The sequence below is a fragment of the Myodes glareolus genome, chromosome 21 (genome assembly GCF_982192425.1).
Source record: "Myodes glareolus chromosome 21, mMyoGla1.1, whole genome shotgun sequence".
Classification (NCBI taxonomy): Eukaryota; Metazoa; Chordata; class Mammalia; order Rodentia; family Cricetidae; genus Myodes; species Myodes glareolus.
The window spans coordinates 57,409,615-57,424,286 of record NC_142046.1 but is presented as its reverse complement, the minus strand read 5'-3'; the positions used below and the strand labels follow the sequence as shown (position 1 = coordinate 57,424,286).

The following is a 14,672-nucleotide window of genomic DNA, read 5'->3' as shown; positions in this document are numbered from 1 at the left end:
TGAATCTCTAGTAATTGACATAACTAGAATGTCAACAAAAGATTTGTTGGATTTAAGGATAATCAAATCTAGCTATACACACATTTAGTATATGTATAAAAACTATATGTAGTTTCTTGCAAGATTTGTTCCTCTTGTCCCTCTGTTTAATACCCACAATGAATTTGGGGCAAATTTTGTTATTGTATATGGTATTTGAGGCTTAATTTAAATTTGAGTACTGTAACTTAGTGTAACTTTGATTGGCTAAAAAGCCAATATTGTCTCATTAATAAGACTCAAGTCAACGTAAACGCATTCCCTTGATTTATGTTTTTCTTTGACAATGTGTGAAGGATGACTGTTGGGGCAAATGTTGTCATAATTGTCTACTTTCTTTCAATGCTTCATTTTTTTTATTATTTTTTAGAAAAACCAAGCCCACCAGAAAAGCTTGGAGTAACAAGTGTCTCCAAAGACAGTGTTTCGCTGAGCTGGCTGAAGCCAGAACACGATGGCGGAAGCAGAGTTGTACACTATGTCGTCGAAGCACTAGAGAAAGGGCAGAAAAACTGGGTTAAATGTGCAGTGGTAAAGACAACCCATCACGTTGTTTCCGGTCTGAGAGAGAGTCATGAATACTTCTTCCGGGTCTTTGCAGAAAACCAAGCTGGCCTGAGTGACCCAAGAGAGCTCCTGCTTCCTGTTCTCATAAAGGATCAGCTAGGTATAGCTAACTTTATGCATAATTTGTGCATAAGCAAATTTACATTTCCTGCATTCAAGTAACTTAATGTTTTCAGGCATTTTTTTTCACCTTTATGTTCCATACTTTTATTTTTTCAGAGCCACCTGAAATTGATATGAAGAATTTCCCAAGTCACACAGTGTATGTTAGAGCGGGCTCCAACCTGAAAGTTGACATCCCCATTTCGGGCAAGCCGCTCCCCAAAGTGACCTTATCAAGAGATGGTGTGCCCCTGAAGGCGACCATGAGATTTAACACTGAGGTTACTGCTGAGAACCTGACCATCAACCTCAAAGAAAGCGTTACCACTGATGCCGGACGATATGAGATCACTGCTGCCAACTCCAGTGGAACCACCAAAGCTTTCATAAACATCATTGTGCTAGACAGGCCGGGTCCTCCGACCGGCCCTGTGGTCATCAGTGACATCACTGAAGAAAGTGTCACTCTCAGATGGGAACCACCCAAGTATGACGGTGGAAGCCACGTCACCAATTACATCGTACTGAAGAGAGAAACAAGTACAGCGGTGTGGTCTGAAGTATCGGCAACGGTGGCAAGAACCATGATTAAAGTCATGAAACTGACCACGGGAGAAGAATACCAATTCCGAATCAAGGCAGAAAATCGCTTCGGCATCAGTGATCACATAGATTCAGCTTGCATAGTTGTCAAACTGCCATACAGTAAGTTGCTGACCTTCCACACCCCAGATTGCTCTTTACTCTGTAAATGTGCTAAATGCCCGTATTAACCTATGGGTTTTCCCTCTTTCATAGCAACACCCGGGCCACCGTCTACACCCTGGGTCTCCAATGTTACTCGGGAAAGCATCACTGTGGGCTGGCATGAACCAGTGTCCAATGGAGGAAATGCAGTCATAGGCTACCACCTGGAAATGAAAGACAGAAACAGTATCTTATGGCAAAAAGCCAACAAAATGATCATCCGTACAACTCACTTCAAAGTCACAACCATCAGTGCTGGGCTTATCTACGAATTCAGGGTGTATGCAGAAAATGCTGCTGGCATTGGAAAACCCAGCCATCCTTCGGAGCCAGTCTTGGCCATCGATGCCTGTGGTATGTATTTGCCAGATGCACTTGTCATGAGAAGAACAGTTCTGATAACTTAAAAATACAAATTTCATTTCTTCAATGAATTGGTCTAAGTGCCACTGACCTGCTTTCTCATGATTGCAGAACCTCCAAGAAATGTTCGGATCACTGATATTTCCAAGAACTCTGTCAACCTTTCATGGCAACAACCAGCTTTTGATGGCGGAAGCAAGATTACAGGCTACATTGTGGAGAGGCGTGACCTCCCAGATGGGAGATGGACCAAGGCCAGCTTTACCAATGTTATTGAGACTCAATTCACCGTCTCTGGCTTGACTCAGAATTCCCAGTATGAATTCCGGGTCTTTGCTAGAAATGCTGTTGGCTCCATCAGCAATCCATCTGAGGTTGTAGGCCCCATCACATGCATTGACTCTTATGGTAAGCAGTTTTCACACTGTTTTCTATAATGACTTTTAACATGTGTTTTAAATAGGTTGTGGGAGTAACTATAAGCTAGTTGGAATACTTAGGAATATTCTTTAATCACTTCACATCCCCCTTGATTTCACTAAAAATGATAAGATGTTGATTACAGGATATCTAAAGGTCTTTAAATTTTAGAATTTTGGGGGGGTATCTAAATTGGTACTTTCACTCTATCTGAAGCTATTAGACTCAATAATAAACTCACAGGTACATCACCACTGAATATTTCTCCTAAGTTCATGAAAGCACACACAGAGTCCTAAATGATGATGGTATTAGCGGCTCCTACCATTGACTGAGTAGTTTCCATGACAGCCCTTCTTCTATGAATTCGCTCCCATAGTTCAACAACACAGATTAATCCGCTTTATAAAAAAAGTGAGGCTAAAGCTGGACAGTAGTGACACATGCCTTTAATCTCAGCATTCGGGAGGCAGAGGCAGGTGGATCTCTAAGTTCGAGACCAGCTTGGTCTACAGAATGAATTCCAGGACAGCCAGGGTTACAAAGGGAAATCCTGTCTTGGAAAAAAAAAAGCCTAAGGCTTAGAGTGTTTATGTAAATTCCCCCAAGGTCAAACAACTCATCAGTGATGAGCAACTCTCTTTGGGGTCCTATCTTACTGTCAGATCAAAATATAACTGGCCATTCTAAACTAAGTGGCATTCAACTAATAATGGCTAAGAAATGAGAATTTCATGGCAGTCGAGTTCCCTGTGGCACCTTGTAATAACTTTCCATTTTCAAAAATGGAAGTTAGCTTCTTCATGTCTGATCAAAAGGATCTACTCGCGTCCTCTTGTTGGAAGTCCCAGGGCCACCCTTTGCTAGTCAGGTTTTGTAGATTCCCAGGATTTGTGGCACTGTAAGGCCAGTCAGACTTAGTTTTATATCTCAACAATCGTGAGAAGCCTGACGGAGCATTTGCTCAGGGGAGCTATAGCTCTGGGAGTAGAGAACTCAAAGCTTCAAGAACATGAACTGCTCACATCTGGATAGTGGAAAGGAAAAGACGATGAATGGGAAGCGGTCAGAAGCAAAGGAAAGAGTCTAGAGTCAAAGAAAATGTGTGGTGCTATTTCTTCCATGATGGTCTCAACCCTGATCCTGTTTTCATCATTGAAATAAAATACCTACTAGAGGTTAAAAATACATAGAAAATGCTGATTGCTCTATGCAGTTTAGTGTAGATACTCTGAAATCCAGAGTCTGTTCAGTCTGTCTTCCCCATAACGTCAGTGAGCGTAGCCCTGCATAGCGCACACACAACATGTGTGCAAGCAATTAGCAAATGGTCAATGTCTTATTTTGAAGTTTCTGCAACTACATTTTTCATCCTGGTAAAATTTCAACTGTTTCTTCCTCTTTTTTCTTGCAGGTGGGCCTGTTATTGACTTGCCTCTCGAGTATACAGAAGTTGTCAAATACAGAGCAGGCACATCTGTGAGGCTCAGAGCTGGTATTTCAGGCAAACCCGAGCCCACGATTGAGTGGTACAAAGACGATAAAGAATTACAAACCAATGCACTAGTGTGCGTTGAAAATAGCACTGACCTGGCATCTATACTCATCAAAGATGCCAACCGCCTCAATAGTGGAACCTACGAATTAAAGCTAAGGAATGCCATGGGTTCCGCCTCTGCTACCATCAGAGTGCAGATCCTCGGTAGGTGCTTAACATAGGCAATGTCGTATTTTGTTTACCTAAAGTGTAGTAATAATTCAGAGCCACTCGGCCTTTTAAAAGCCCTCACGTTGTTTTCTTCTTTCATTGGTAGATAAACCAGGACCTCCGGGAGGACCAATTGAGTTTAAGACTGTCACTGCCGAAAAGATAACTCTGCTCTGGAGGCCTCCAGCCGACGACGGTGGTGCCAAGATCACTCACTACATCGTGGAGAAGCGTGAAACAAGCCGAGTCGTGTGGTCTATGGTGGCTGAAAACTTGGAGGAGTGTATCATTACCACCACCAAGATTATTAAAGGGAACGAGTACATCTTCCGAGTCCGGGCTGTGAACAAATATGGCATTGGCGAGCCGCTGGAATCTGATCCAGTTGTAGCCAAGAATGCTTTTGGTGAGCCATGGCCTCATTAGAAAACTAAAAGACATGGAAAATACACTTACAGAAATAAGCTATTCTGATAGCTTGTGGATGTTTTCCTGGAAAGATTTTCCTTTGCATCTCTGCTTGTCTCATTACTGCCCTTTCCACAAGACAGACACTGTCGTTACTAAACTAATATTTTAGACAGAATTTAAAAACGAGAACGCGGAACCTGTTGAACCTTTAAACTCATCTGTTCTCTCCTTCCTAGTTACACCTGGACCGCCAAGCATACCAGAAGTGACAAAAACGACCAAGAATTCTATGACTGTTGTCTGGAACAGGCCAACCGTAGACGGTGGCAGTGAAATAAACGGCTATTTCCTTGAAAAACGAGACAAGAAGAGCCTGGCCTGGCTTAAAGTCCTAAAGGAGACTATTCGTGACACCAGACAAAAGGTGACAGGACTCACAGAAAACAGTGACTATCAGTATCGAGTCTGTGCCGTCAACGCTGCTGGAATGGGTCCATTCTCCGAACCCTCTGACTTCTACAAGGCCGCTGATCCTATTGGTAAGCTCTCACGCACACACATCTTCGGTTGTCTTCTGTGTGACAGAATTGCAGATGATTGTGTAATCGCTACGTTGTCATTGACCATTCCAGATCCTCCAGGCCCCCCTGCCAAGATAAGAATTGCCGATTCAACGAAATCATCCATCACTCTTGGCTGGAGTAAACCTGTCTACGATGGGGGCAGCGATGTCACTGGCTATGTTGTTGAGATGAGACAAGGAGAGGAGGAGGAGTGGGCCATTGTCTCCACCAGGGGAGAGGTCAGAACTACAGAATATGTGGTCTCTAACCTGAAGCCTGGAGTCAATTACTACTTCCAGGTATCAGCGATAAACTGTGCTGGCCAAGGAGAACCTATCACGATGACTGAGCCTGTCCAGGCTAAAGACATCCTTGGTACGTACCACCACTGTGATGATGCTGTGTGTCTTATGATGCCTAAGAGTTCTAGGCAAAGACTCATGGTCTTTTAAAAATCACTGCAAATGTCCATTTTCTGTCTACAGAGGAACCAGAAATTGACCTAGATGTGGCTCTCAGAACATCCGTTATAGCTAAAGCTGGTGAAGATGTGCAGATATTGATTCCCTTTAAAGGCAGACCGCCCCCTACGGTCACCTGGAGGAAAGACGAGAAGAATCTTGGCAGTGATGCCAGATACAACATCCAGAACACTGATTCATCTTCCTTACTCGTCATCCCTCAAGTCACTCGCAATGACACGGGGAAATACACCCTGACCATAGAAAACGGAGTGGGCCAACCCAAGTCTTCCACTGTGAGCGTGAAAGTACTCGATACGCCAGCGGCCTGCCAGAAGCTACAGGTGAAACACGTTTCCCTGGGCACAGCCACACTGCTATGGGATCCTCCTCTCATTGATGGAGGGTCTCCTGTCATTAACTATGTCATTGAGAAGAGAGATGCCACAAAGAGAACATGGTCCGTGGTGTCCCACAAGTGTTCCGGCACAGCCTTTAAGGTAACAGACTTATCAGAGAAAACTCCGTTCTTCTTCAGAGTTCTTGCAGAAAATGAAATTGGAATCGGTGAGCCCTGTGAGACTACAGAGCCTGTGAAGGCCGCTGAGGTGCCGGCACCTATCCGTGATCTCTCAATGAAAGACTCTACAAAGACATCTGTTGTCCTAAGCTGGACCAAACCTGACTTTGACGGTGGGAGCATCATCACAGACTACGTTGTGGAAAGGAAAGGCAAAGGTGAACAGGCCTGGTCACATGCTGGCATTAGTAAGACCTGCGAAATTGAGATTGGACAACTTAAAGAGCAGTCGGTCTTGGAATTCCGAGTGGCCGCTAGAAATGAGAAAGGACAGAGCGACCCTGTCACTATTGGGCCGCTTACAGTGAAAGAGCTTGTGATTACACCTGAAGTTGACTTGTCAGAAATCCCTGGTGCCCAAATATCCGTGAGAATTGGACATAACGTACATCTTGAGTTACCTTATAAAGGAAAACCCAAGCCATCCATCAGTTGGCTGAAAGATGGTTTGCCACTGAAAGAAAGTGAATATGTTCGCTTCAGCAAAACAGAAAACAAAATTACCTTGAGTATTAAGAACGTAAAGAAGGAGCACGGAGGGAAATACACTGTTATTCTTGACAATGCAGTGTGTAGAAACTCTTTCCCCATTACAATCATTACCCTTGGCCCACCATCGAAGCCCAAAGGACCCATTCGATTTGATGAAATCAAGGCTGACAGTGCCATCATGTCATGGGATACCCCGGAAGACGATGGAGGAGGAGAAATTACCTGTTACAGCATTGAAAGGCGGGAAGCTTCACAAACTAACTGGAAGATGGTGTGTTCAAGCGTTGCCAGGACTACTTTCAAAGCTTCCAATCTGGTCAAAGATTCTGAATACCAGTTTAGGGTTAGAGCAGAAAACAGATACGGAGTCAGCGAACCACTCGTCTCAAATCTTATCGTGGCAAAACACCAGTTCAGGATTCCTGGCCCCCCAGGAAAACCAGTGATATACAACGTGACCTCAGATGGCATGTCACTAACTTGGGATGCACCAGTTTATGACGGTGGTTCAGAAGTGACTGGATTCCACGTTGAAAGGAAAGAAAGAAACAGCATCCTCTGGCAAAGGGTTAACACATCACCAATATCCGGGAGAGAATATAGAGCTACTGGGTTAATAGAAGGACTGGACTACCAATTCCGTGTATACGCCGAGAACTCTGCTGGCCTAAGCTCACCTAGTGACCCAAGCAAGTTTACATTAGCTGTTTCTCCAGTAGGTAAGTGGCTATTATTTAAATATATTTACCTTAGCAACCAAATATTATTAGTAATATATACATTAAACGCCGCTTCTCTTTCAGAAGTCTCCCTCTAGGCTCTACCTTCTTGTCATGTCAAGCACGAGGGACAGTTTTAACGCAGTCTAGTAAAGTAATTTAGACCATGAAGCAGAAAGTTGAAATTAGTAATGCAACTGTTTCTGCAAGGTTTATCCCTGTTGTTTTACTTTATTAGCAATGAAAAGATGGTGACAGATGTCGCAGCGTATTTTAACTTCACTTCCCTGCAATATTTCAGACCCACCCGGCACTCCTGATTACATTGATGTCACCCGGGAGACCATCACACTTAAGTGGAACCCACCGCTGCGTGACGGGGGAAGTAAGATAGTGGCCTACAGCATCGAGAAACGGCAAGGAAATGATCGCTGGGTTCGATGCAACTTCACGGACGTCAGTGAATGTCAGTACACTGTTACCGGACTCAGTCCTGGGGATCGGTATGAGTTCAGGATCATCGCAAGAAATGCGGTGGGAACCATAAGCCCGCCCTCCCAGTCTTCTGGCCTCATCATGACAAGAGATGAGAATGGTAAGCATTGCCAACTGATTTCCATTGTGAGAAAGGGAAACTTCTAAAGAATGTTTTTGGTTTCCAGACTGTAGAAGGGGACAGAGGTCGTTTTCTATAGATTAGCTAGGGTTGCCATGTGGATTGTAGCAGGCTTTCTCAAATGTAGCTGGACTTTTCTTTGTGGAACCAACAGCTCCCCAGTAGTGACATGGAGACAATGTTAATTATGAAAACTTGGGATTTGACTTAGGCTTTTCCCCAACTAGATATTAAAGCTCAATGGACCTGCTTTGATAAATCTACATTTTGTCACATGGCTTTTACCTTTCTTCGCTATGGCGTGTCCAACTGGCTCCCAGTCTGCTGGCGAAATCCATGTGCCTAGATTCCTGCTCCTCTTCCTCTGTCTCCCAGGAAATCCCACCTGTCCTCTCCTGCCAGCTAGTGACCATTTAGCTGATTATTAAACCAATCAGAAAACACCTTGGCAGGTACACACCATCACAGTGTATAAAAAGATTATCCCACAACAGTGGATAAATTAAGTCCCTTTGGGCAGGGAGTGAGACAGGGTTTCTCTGCAAAACAGTCCTGGCTGTCCTGGAACTCACTCTGTAGACCAGGTTGGCCTCGAACTCACAAAGATCCACCTGCCTCTGCCTCTCAAGTGCTGGGATTAAAGGCATGCACCACCATCACCTAGCTAAATCCTTTTTGATATCAGTTATTTACCACTGTGTCTATTGTTTTATACCATTCCCATGTAAATAGCAAGCAAGTGGGAATGAAGTTTTAGGCTTGTAGTTTTAGCCATTTGGAGTAAAGGAAATGGTTCCTAGGAATAGCTATCTGTACTAGTTATTCAAATGCAAAATATATGAAGCAATAAAATCATTACCTACTTGTGTGATGCTAATGGCCTCTCCCAGGAACTTGCTTCGCTATGTGACACTATCAGGAAGTAAAGACTGGCAAGTGTGGCAGTTCTCTTTTGACAAAGGGCAATGCAAAGAGTAAAAATGTAACAAAGTAATATGCCAGGAGTAACAATGGGAATAATTTAATAACAGAGAACTGTTTAATCCTGCAGTCTAAACTCTCAATCACAAGTTCTACTTTCAAAATGGCCTTTGGTGGCATGGGAATGATTAATTTTCTAGGCTTTATGATATGGTCCTAATGAAAACTATGTTTGTGTATGTCTTTATTAAGTCAAATTAATAAGCAATTTTTTTTCTCTCTTTTGCAGTTCCACCAACAGTAGAGTTTGGCCCCGAGTACTTCGACGGTCTTGTTATTAAGTCTGGAGACAGCCTTAGAATCAAAGCTTTGGTCCATGGGCGACCAGTACCACGAGTAACTTGGTTCCGAGATGGAGTTGAAATTGAGAGGAGAATGAACATGGAAATAACCGACGTTCTCGGCTCCACCAGCCTCTTTGTCAGAGACGCAACTCGAGATCATCGTGGTGTTTATACCGTGGAAGCCAAAAATGTATCTGGTACCGCAAAGGCAGACATTACAGTGAAAGTACAAGGTATTTTAAAATAGTCCAAGATGATTTATGGGACTTGGGGTAGGGATATGGCTAATTATACTTCAGTGGGCAAGACAAACAGCAAGTGATTCTTAAAACGTTTCCTTCCAGATACACCAGGAAAAGTCGTTGGGCCAATAAGATTCACAAATATTACTGGTGAGAAGATGACCTTGTGGTGGGATGCCCCACTCAATGACGGCTGTGCTCCCGTCACCCACTACATCATTGAAAAGCGGGAAACCAGCAGGCTCGCCTGGGCATTGATTGAGGACAACTGTGAAGCCCACAGCTACACCGCCATTAAACTCATAACGGGCAATGAATATCAGTTCCGCGTTTCTGCCGTTAACAAGTTTGGTGTTGGCAGGCCACTGGAGTCTGACCCTGTGGTTGCCCAAATACAATACAGTAAGTTTGCAGTTCTACTAAATGGTGTCATGATATAAGATGAACTTTCTAAGCAAATGAATCTAACTGATTTCCCCCTTTTATAGCTGTTCCGGATGCCCCTGGAATTCCCGAACCTAGCAATGTAACAGGCAATAGCATCACGCTGACTTGGACAAGGCCAGAATCAGATGGCGGCAATGAGATTCAACACTACATCCTAGAAAGACGAGAAAAGAAAAGCACGAGATGGGTAAAAGTCATCAGCAAACGACCCATCTCTGAGACAAGATTCAAGGTCACTGGCCTGGTGGAAGGCAACGAGTACGAATTCCATGTCATGGCTGAGAATGCGGCCGGCGTCGGGCCAGCAAGTGGAATCTCAAGGCTGATCAAATGCCGAGAGCCTGTTAACCCACCAAGTGCCCCGGCAGTGGTCAAAGTGACAGACACATCAAAGACAACCGTGAGCTTAGAATGGGCCAAGCCGGTCTTTGACGGTGGGATGGAAATAATCGGGTACCTAATAGAGATGTGCAAGGCTGACTTAGGGGACTGGCAGAAAGTAAACACAGAGCCCTGCGTGAAAACAAGATACACAGTCACTGATCTAGAGGCCGGCGAAGAATACAAATTCCGGGTCAGTGCTATCAACGGTGCTGGGAAAGGAGACAGTTGCGAGGTGACCGGTACCATAAAAGCCGTTGACCGGTTATCGGCTCCTGAGTTAGACATTGACGCCAACTTCAAGCAGACTCATATTGTCAGAGCGGGCGCCAGCATTCGCCTCTTCATTGCCTACCAGGGGAGACCGACTCCTACAGCGGTGTGGAGCAAGCCCGACTCGAACCTGAGCATTCGGGCGGATATCCACACAACAGACTCCTTCAGCACCCTCACTGTGGAAAACTGCAACAGAAACGACGCAGGGAAATACACGCTCACCGTGGAAAACAACAGTGGTAGAAAGTCAATAACGTTCACTGTGAAGGTGCTCGACTCTCCAGGACCACCGGGTCCGATTTCCTTCAAAGATGTGACCCGGGGATCTGCCACACTCATGTGGGATGCCCCTCTCCTTGACGGTGGCGCCCGCATCCATCACTACGTGGTGGAGAAACGAGAAGCCAGTCGCCGCAGCTGGCAGGTCGTCAGTGAAAAATGCACTCGCCAGATCCTCAAGGTCAGCGACCTGACAGAAGGTGTTCCGTACTATTTCCGTGTTTCCGCTGAGAACGAGTATGGCGTCGGTGAACCCTACGAAATGCCAGAACCAATTGTCGCCACAGAACAGCCTGCTCCGCCCAGGAGACTCGACGTGGTGGACACTAGCAAATCGTCTGCAGTCTTGGCCTGGCTTAAACCTGACCATGACGGAGGCAGTCGGATCACTAGCTACCTGCTTGAGATGAGGCAAAAGGGATCCGACTTCTGGGTTGAAGCTGGCCACACCAAACAGCTGACTTTCACAGTAGAGCGCCTCGTTGAGAACACCGAATATGAATTCCGGGTGAAAGCCAAGAACGACGCCGGCTACAGTGAACCCAGGGAAGCCTTCTCGTCCATCATCATTAAGGAGCCTCAGATTGAGCCCACTGCCGATCTCACCGGCATCACCAATCAGCTCATCACCTGCAAGGCTGGAAGCACATTTACCATCGACGTGCCCATCAGTGGGCGGCCCGCCCCCAAAGTAACATGGAAACTCGAAGAAATGAGACTCAAGGAGACAGACCGAATGAGCATCACGACCACAAAAGACAGGACCACCCTGACAGTAAAGGACAGCATGAGGGGCGACTCTGGCAGGTACTTCCTGACCCTAGAAAACACCGCTGGAGTTAAAACATTTACCATCACGGTTGTGGTTATTGGGAGGCCGGGGCCAGTAACTGGTCCCATTGAGGTCTCATCTGTCTCTGCTGAATCCTGTGTACTATCATGGACCGAACCCAAAGATGACGGAGGCACCGACATCACTAACTACATAGTTGAAAAGCGCGAGTCAGGTACCACAGCCTGGCAGCTTATCAACTCCAGCGTGAAGCGCACTCAGATTAAAGTCACTCACCTCACAAAATACAAAGAATACTGCTTCCGTGTCAGTTCAGAGAACAGATTTGGGGTCAGCAAGCCTCTGGAATCGGCGCCAATCGTTGCTGAACATCCATTCGGTAAGGAAAACAAAAGACCGAATTTCATAGTCTGTTCAAAATATTTTTAAGTATTCCCACTGAAATTTTACAAAACCCTGTTCTTACCTATTCCTGTCTTTACTTAGTTCCACCAAGTGCTCCCACCAGACCTGAAGTCTACTATGTGTCTGCCAACGCCATGTCAATCCGCTGGGAAGAACCCTACCACGATGGTGGCAGTAAAATCGTTGGCTACTGGGTTGAGAAGAAAGAGCGTAACACCATCCTCTGGGTGAAAGAAAACAAAGTGCCATGCTTAGAGTGTAACTACAAAGTGACGGGCTTGGTAGAAGGGCTGGAGTATCAGTTCAGAACATATGCACTCAATGCAGCGGGTGTCAGCAAGGCCAGCGAAGCCTCGAGGCCCATCATGGCTCAGAACCCAGTTGGTGCGTAGACAGTGCTAAAGGAGTGTTTGTTACTACACCTGGTATTAGAACTCAGCTGTATTTTCTTAACCTGATTTCGTATCCCTTCTAGATCCCCCGGGTAGACCAGAAGTAACGGATGTCACCAGGTCAACAGTGTCTCTAATTTGGTCGGCCCCGGTGTACGATGGAGGCAGCAAGGTTGTGGGCTACATCGTAGAACGGAAGCCAGTCAGTGAAGTCGGAGATGGTCGCTGGCTGAAGTGTAACTATACCATCGTCTCTGATAACTTCTTCACGGTGACCGCTCTCAGTGAAGGGGACACTTATGAATTCCGTGTCTTGGCCAAGAACGCAGCAGGTGTGATCAGCAAGGGCTCTGAATCTACGGGCCCCGTCACTTGCCGAGATGAATATGGTAAGAAACAGTCCACGTTTCCCTTTGATCTTATGACACACAAGTGGATCTCTGAGCTGTCAGATGTTCAATCCTATCTGTTTTGTCTATTAACAGCTCCACCCAAAGCTGAATTAGATGCCAGGTTACAAGGTGAGCTGGTGACCATCAGAGCAGGTTCAGATCTTGTTCTGGATGCTGCCGTCGGTGGCAAACCCGAACCCAAAATCATCTGGACCAAAGGAGACAAGGAACTAGATCTCTGTGAAAAGGTGTCTCTACAGTACACGGGCAAGCGGGCAACGGCTGTCATCAAATATTGCGACAGAAGCGACAGTGGAAAATACACGCTGACGGTGAAGAATGCCAGCGGCACCAAGTCTGTGTCCGTCATGGTCAAAGTTCTCGGTACGTAAACCAGATGTACTTCTTTTTTGACGTTACAGATCTTTGAAGGTCGCTGTTCATCATGACCTGTGACCCTGCCTGTTTCAGATTCCCCTGGCCCGTGTGGCAAACTCACGGTCAGCAGAGTCACCGAGGAGAAGTGCACGTTAGCCTGGAGCCTGCCTCAGGAAGATGGAGGAGCAGAAATAACCCACTACATTGTAGAGAGACGCGAGACCAGCAGGCTCAACTGGGTGATAGTTGAAGGGGAGTGCCTGACTCTATCCTACGTGGTCACCAGACTCATCAAGAACAACGAATACACGTTCCGCGTGAGGGCGGTGAACAAATACGGCCTGGGTGTGCCCGTGGAATCGGAGCCAATTGTGGCCAGAAATTCTTTCAGTGAGTATTAACTTCTTAAACCGCTTTGGTGATAAAAATGTTAATGGATCGATGAAGAAGGGTAGTCATGCCCACAGTGATTGTGCACAGTTCTGACCATCCTTATTTGCATTAAATCCAAACAGCGATTCCATCCCAGCCTGGCATACCCGAAGAGGTGGGGGCTGGCAAGGAGCACATCATTATTCAGTGGACAAAACCCGAATCTGACGGTGGCAATGAGATCAGCAACTACCTGGTAGACAAGCGTGAGAAGAAGAGCTTGCGCTGGACACGTGTCAACAAAGACTACGTGGTGTATGACACCAGGCTGAAGGTGACCAGCCTGATGGAAGGTTGTGATTATCAGTTCCGGGTGACGGCAGTGAACGCTGCTGGCAACAGCGAACCCAGTGAAGCCTCCAACTTCATCTGCTGCAGAGAGCCATCATGTGAGTGTGAGACGCAGACCGTTAACCCAGTGCCAACCAAAACCGGACGGCAAATATCTTCCAATGTCGTATCTCTGGGAACCTCAGAATGTATGAAAAACATATACCTAGTATAGATTTTCTTACTACTGCGATCTTGAGATAGATATATACCATTTTAACTGTTATTTATATTAGTGGCAGCAGTTAGCCTTGCTGCACACTGTTGCAGTATTTGTCTGGTTTATCAAAAGCAACGGATTGTTCTAGTACCAATATGAAAGAGGTATATTGTAAGTCTCAGAGGAGAGCGAAAAAGTAAGTTCTGCTGATAAGCACTGAGAAGGGAAATAGCAAAGTCCCTTTAGAGAAGAGGCTTAGGGGAGCATAAAGTCCTTTCTATGATGTTACTAACAAAAGTAATTATTGTATGGGCTTCAAAAATAACACACAGGCTTTTACAGTGTGTGAGCCCAAGAGCTCAAAGGAGTTGGTCCCTGGGACTGAAGCGGGAAAAGACAGGACCAGATCCCTGCATTCATTAGAAATATAGGGGGACACGTGATGTTAACCCTGGGAAAGAAGAGCAACTGAAGAAAACCCGGGGGAATAAGCTAAAAAAAGGAGCTGAGTTAAGAGAGAATATACCACCATTGTCAGCCAAAGTGAAAGAAAGAAATAGATGTACTGCCAGAGTAATCTAAGTCTTGAAATAATTAGTGATAATGCAGCTTAAGGGTTGTCCTAGAGCACTCAAAAATTAAAACTTTGTTACAAAAAGGGGCTTGATAATCCTTGAACACCTGTGTGAATCTTCAAAACACAACTGTAATT

General features: G+C 45.5%; 1 protein-coding gene across 2 annotated transcripts in view; it reads left to right on the top strand.

Annotated features, from left to right (window-relative positions):
• Nucleotides 1-14,672, top strand: part of Ttn (titin) — a 272,179-nt gene that overhangs the window by 239,643 nt on the left and 17,864 nt on the right. For both annotated transcript variants that reach the window (XM_087900088.1, XM_087900089.1), the window contains 18 exons: nucleotides 410-706; nucleotides 826-1,413; nucleotides 1,507-1,809; nucleotides 1,930-2,226; nucleotides 3,653-3,940; nucleotides 4,053-4,352; nucleotides 4,594-4,896; nucleotides 4,990-5,295; nucleotides 5,406-7,172; nucleotides 7,474-7,767; nucleotides 8,999-9,286; nucleotides 9,398-9,697; nucleotides 9,784-11,850; nucleotides 11,958-12,260; nucleotides 12,352-12,657; nucleotides 12,754-13,044; nucleotides 13,132-13,428; nucleotides 13,554-13,859. In XM_087900088.1, coding sequence (XP_087756214.1) covers nucleotides 410-706; nucleotides 826-1,413; nucleotides 1,507-1,809; nucleotides 1,930-2,226; nucleotides 3,653-3,940; nucleotides 4,053-4,352; nucleotides 4,594-4,896; nucleotides 4,990-5,295; nucleotides 5,406-7,172; nucleotides 7,474-7,767; nucleotides 8,999-9,286; nucleotides 9,398-9,697; nucleotides 9,784-11,850; nucleotides 11,958-12,260; nucleotides 12,352-12,657; nucleotides 12,754-13,044; nucleotides 13,132-13,428; nucleotides 13,554-13,859 — 8,901 coding nt within the window. The remainder of the gene's footprint in view (nucleotides 1-409; nucleotides 707-825; nucleotides 1,414-1,506; nucleotides 1,810-1,929; nucleotides 2,227-3,652; nucleotides 3,941-4,052; nucleotides 4,353-4,593; nucleotides 4,897-4,989; nucleotides 5,296-5,405; nucleotides 7,173-7,473; nucleotides 7,768-8,998; nucleotides 9,287-9,397; nucleotides 9,698-9,783; nucleotides 11,851-11,957; nucleotides 12,261-12,351; nucleotides 12,658-12,753; nucleotides 13,045-13,131; nucleotides 13,429-13,553; nucleotides 13,860-14,672) is intronic.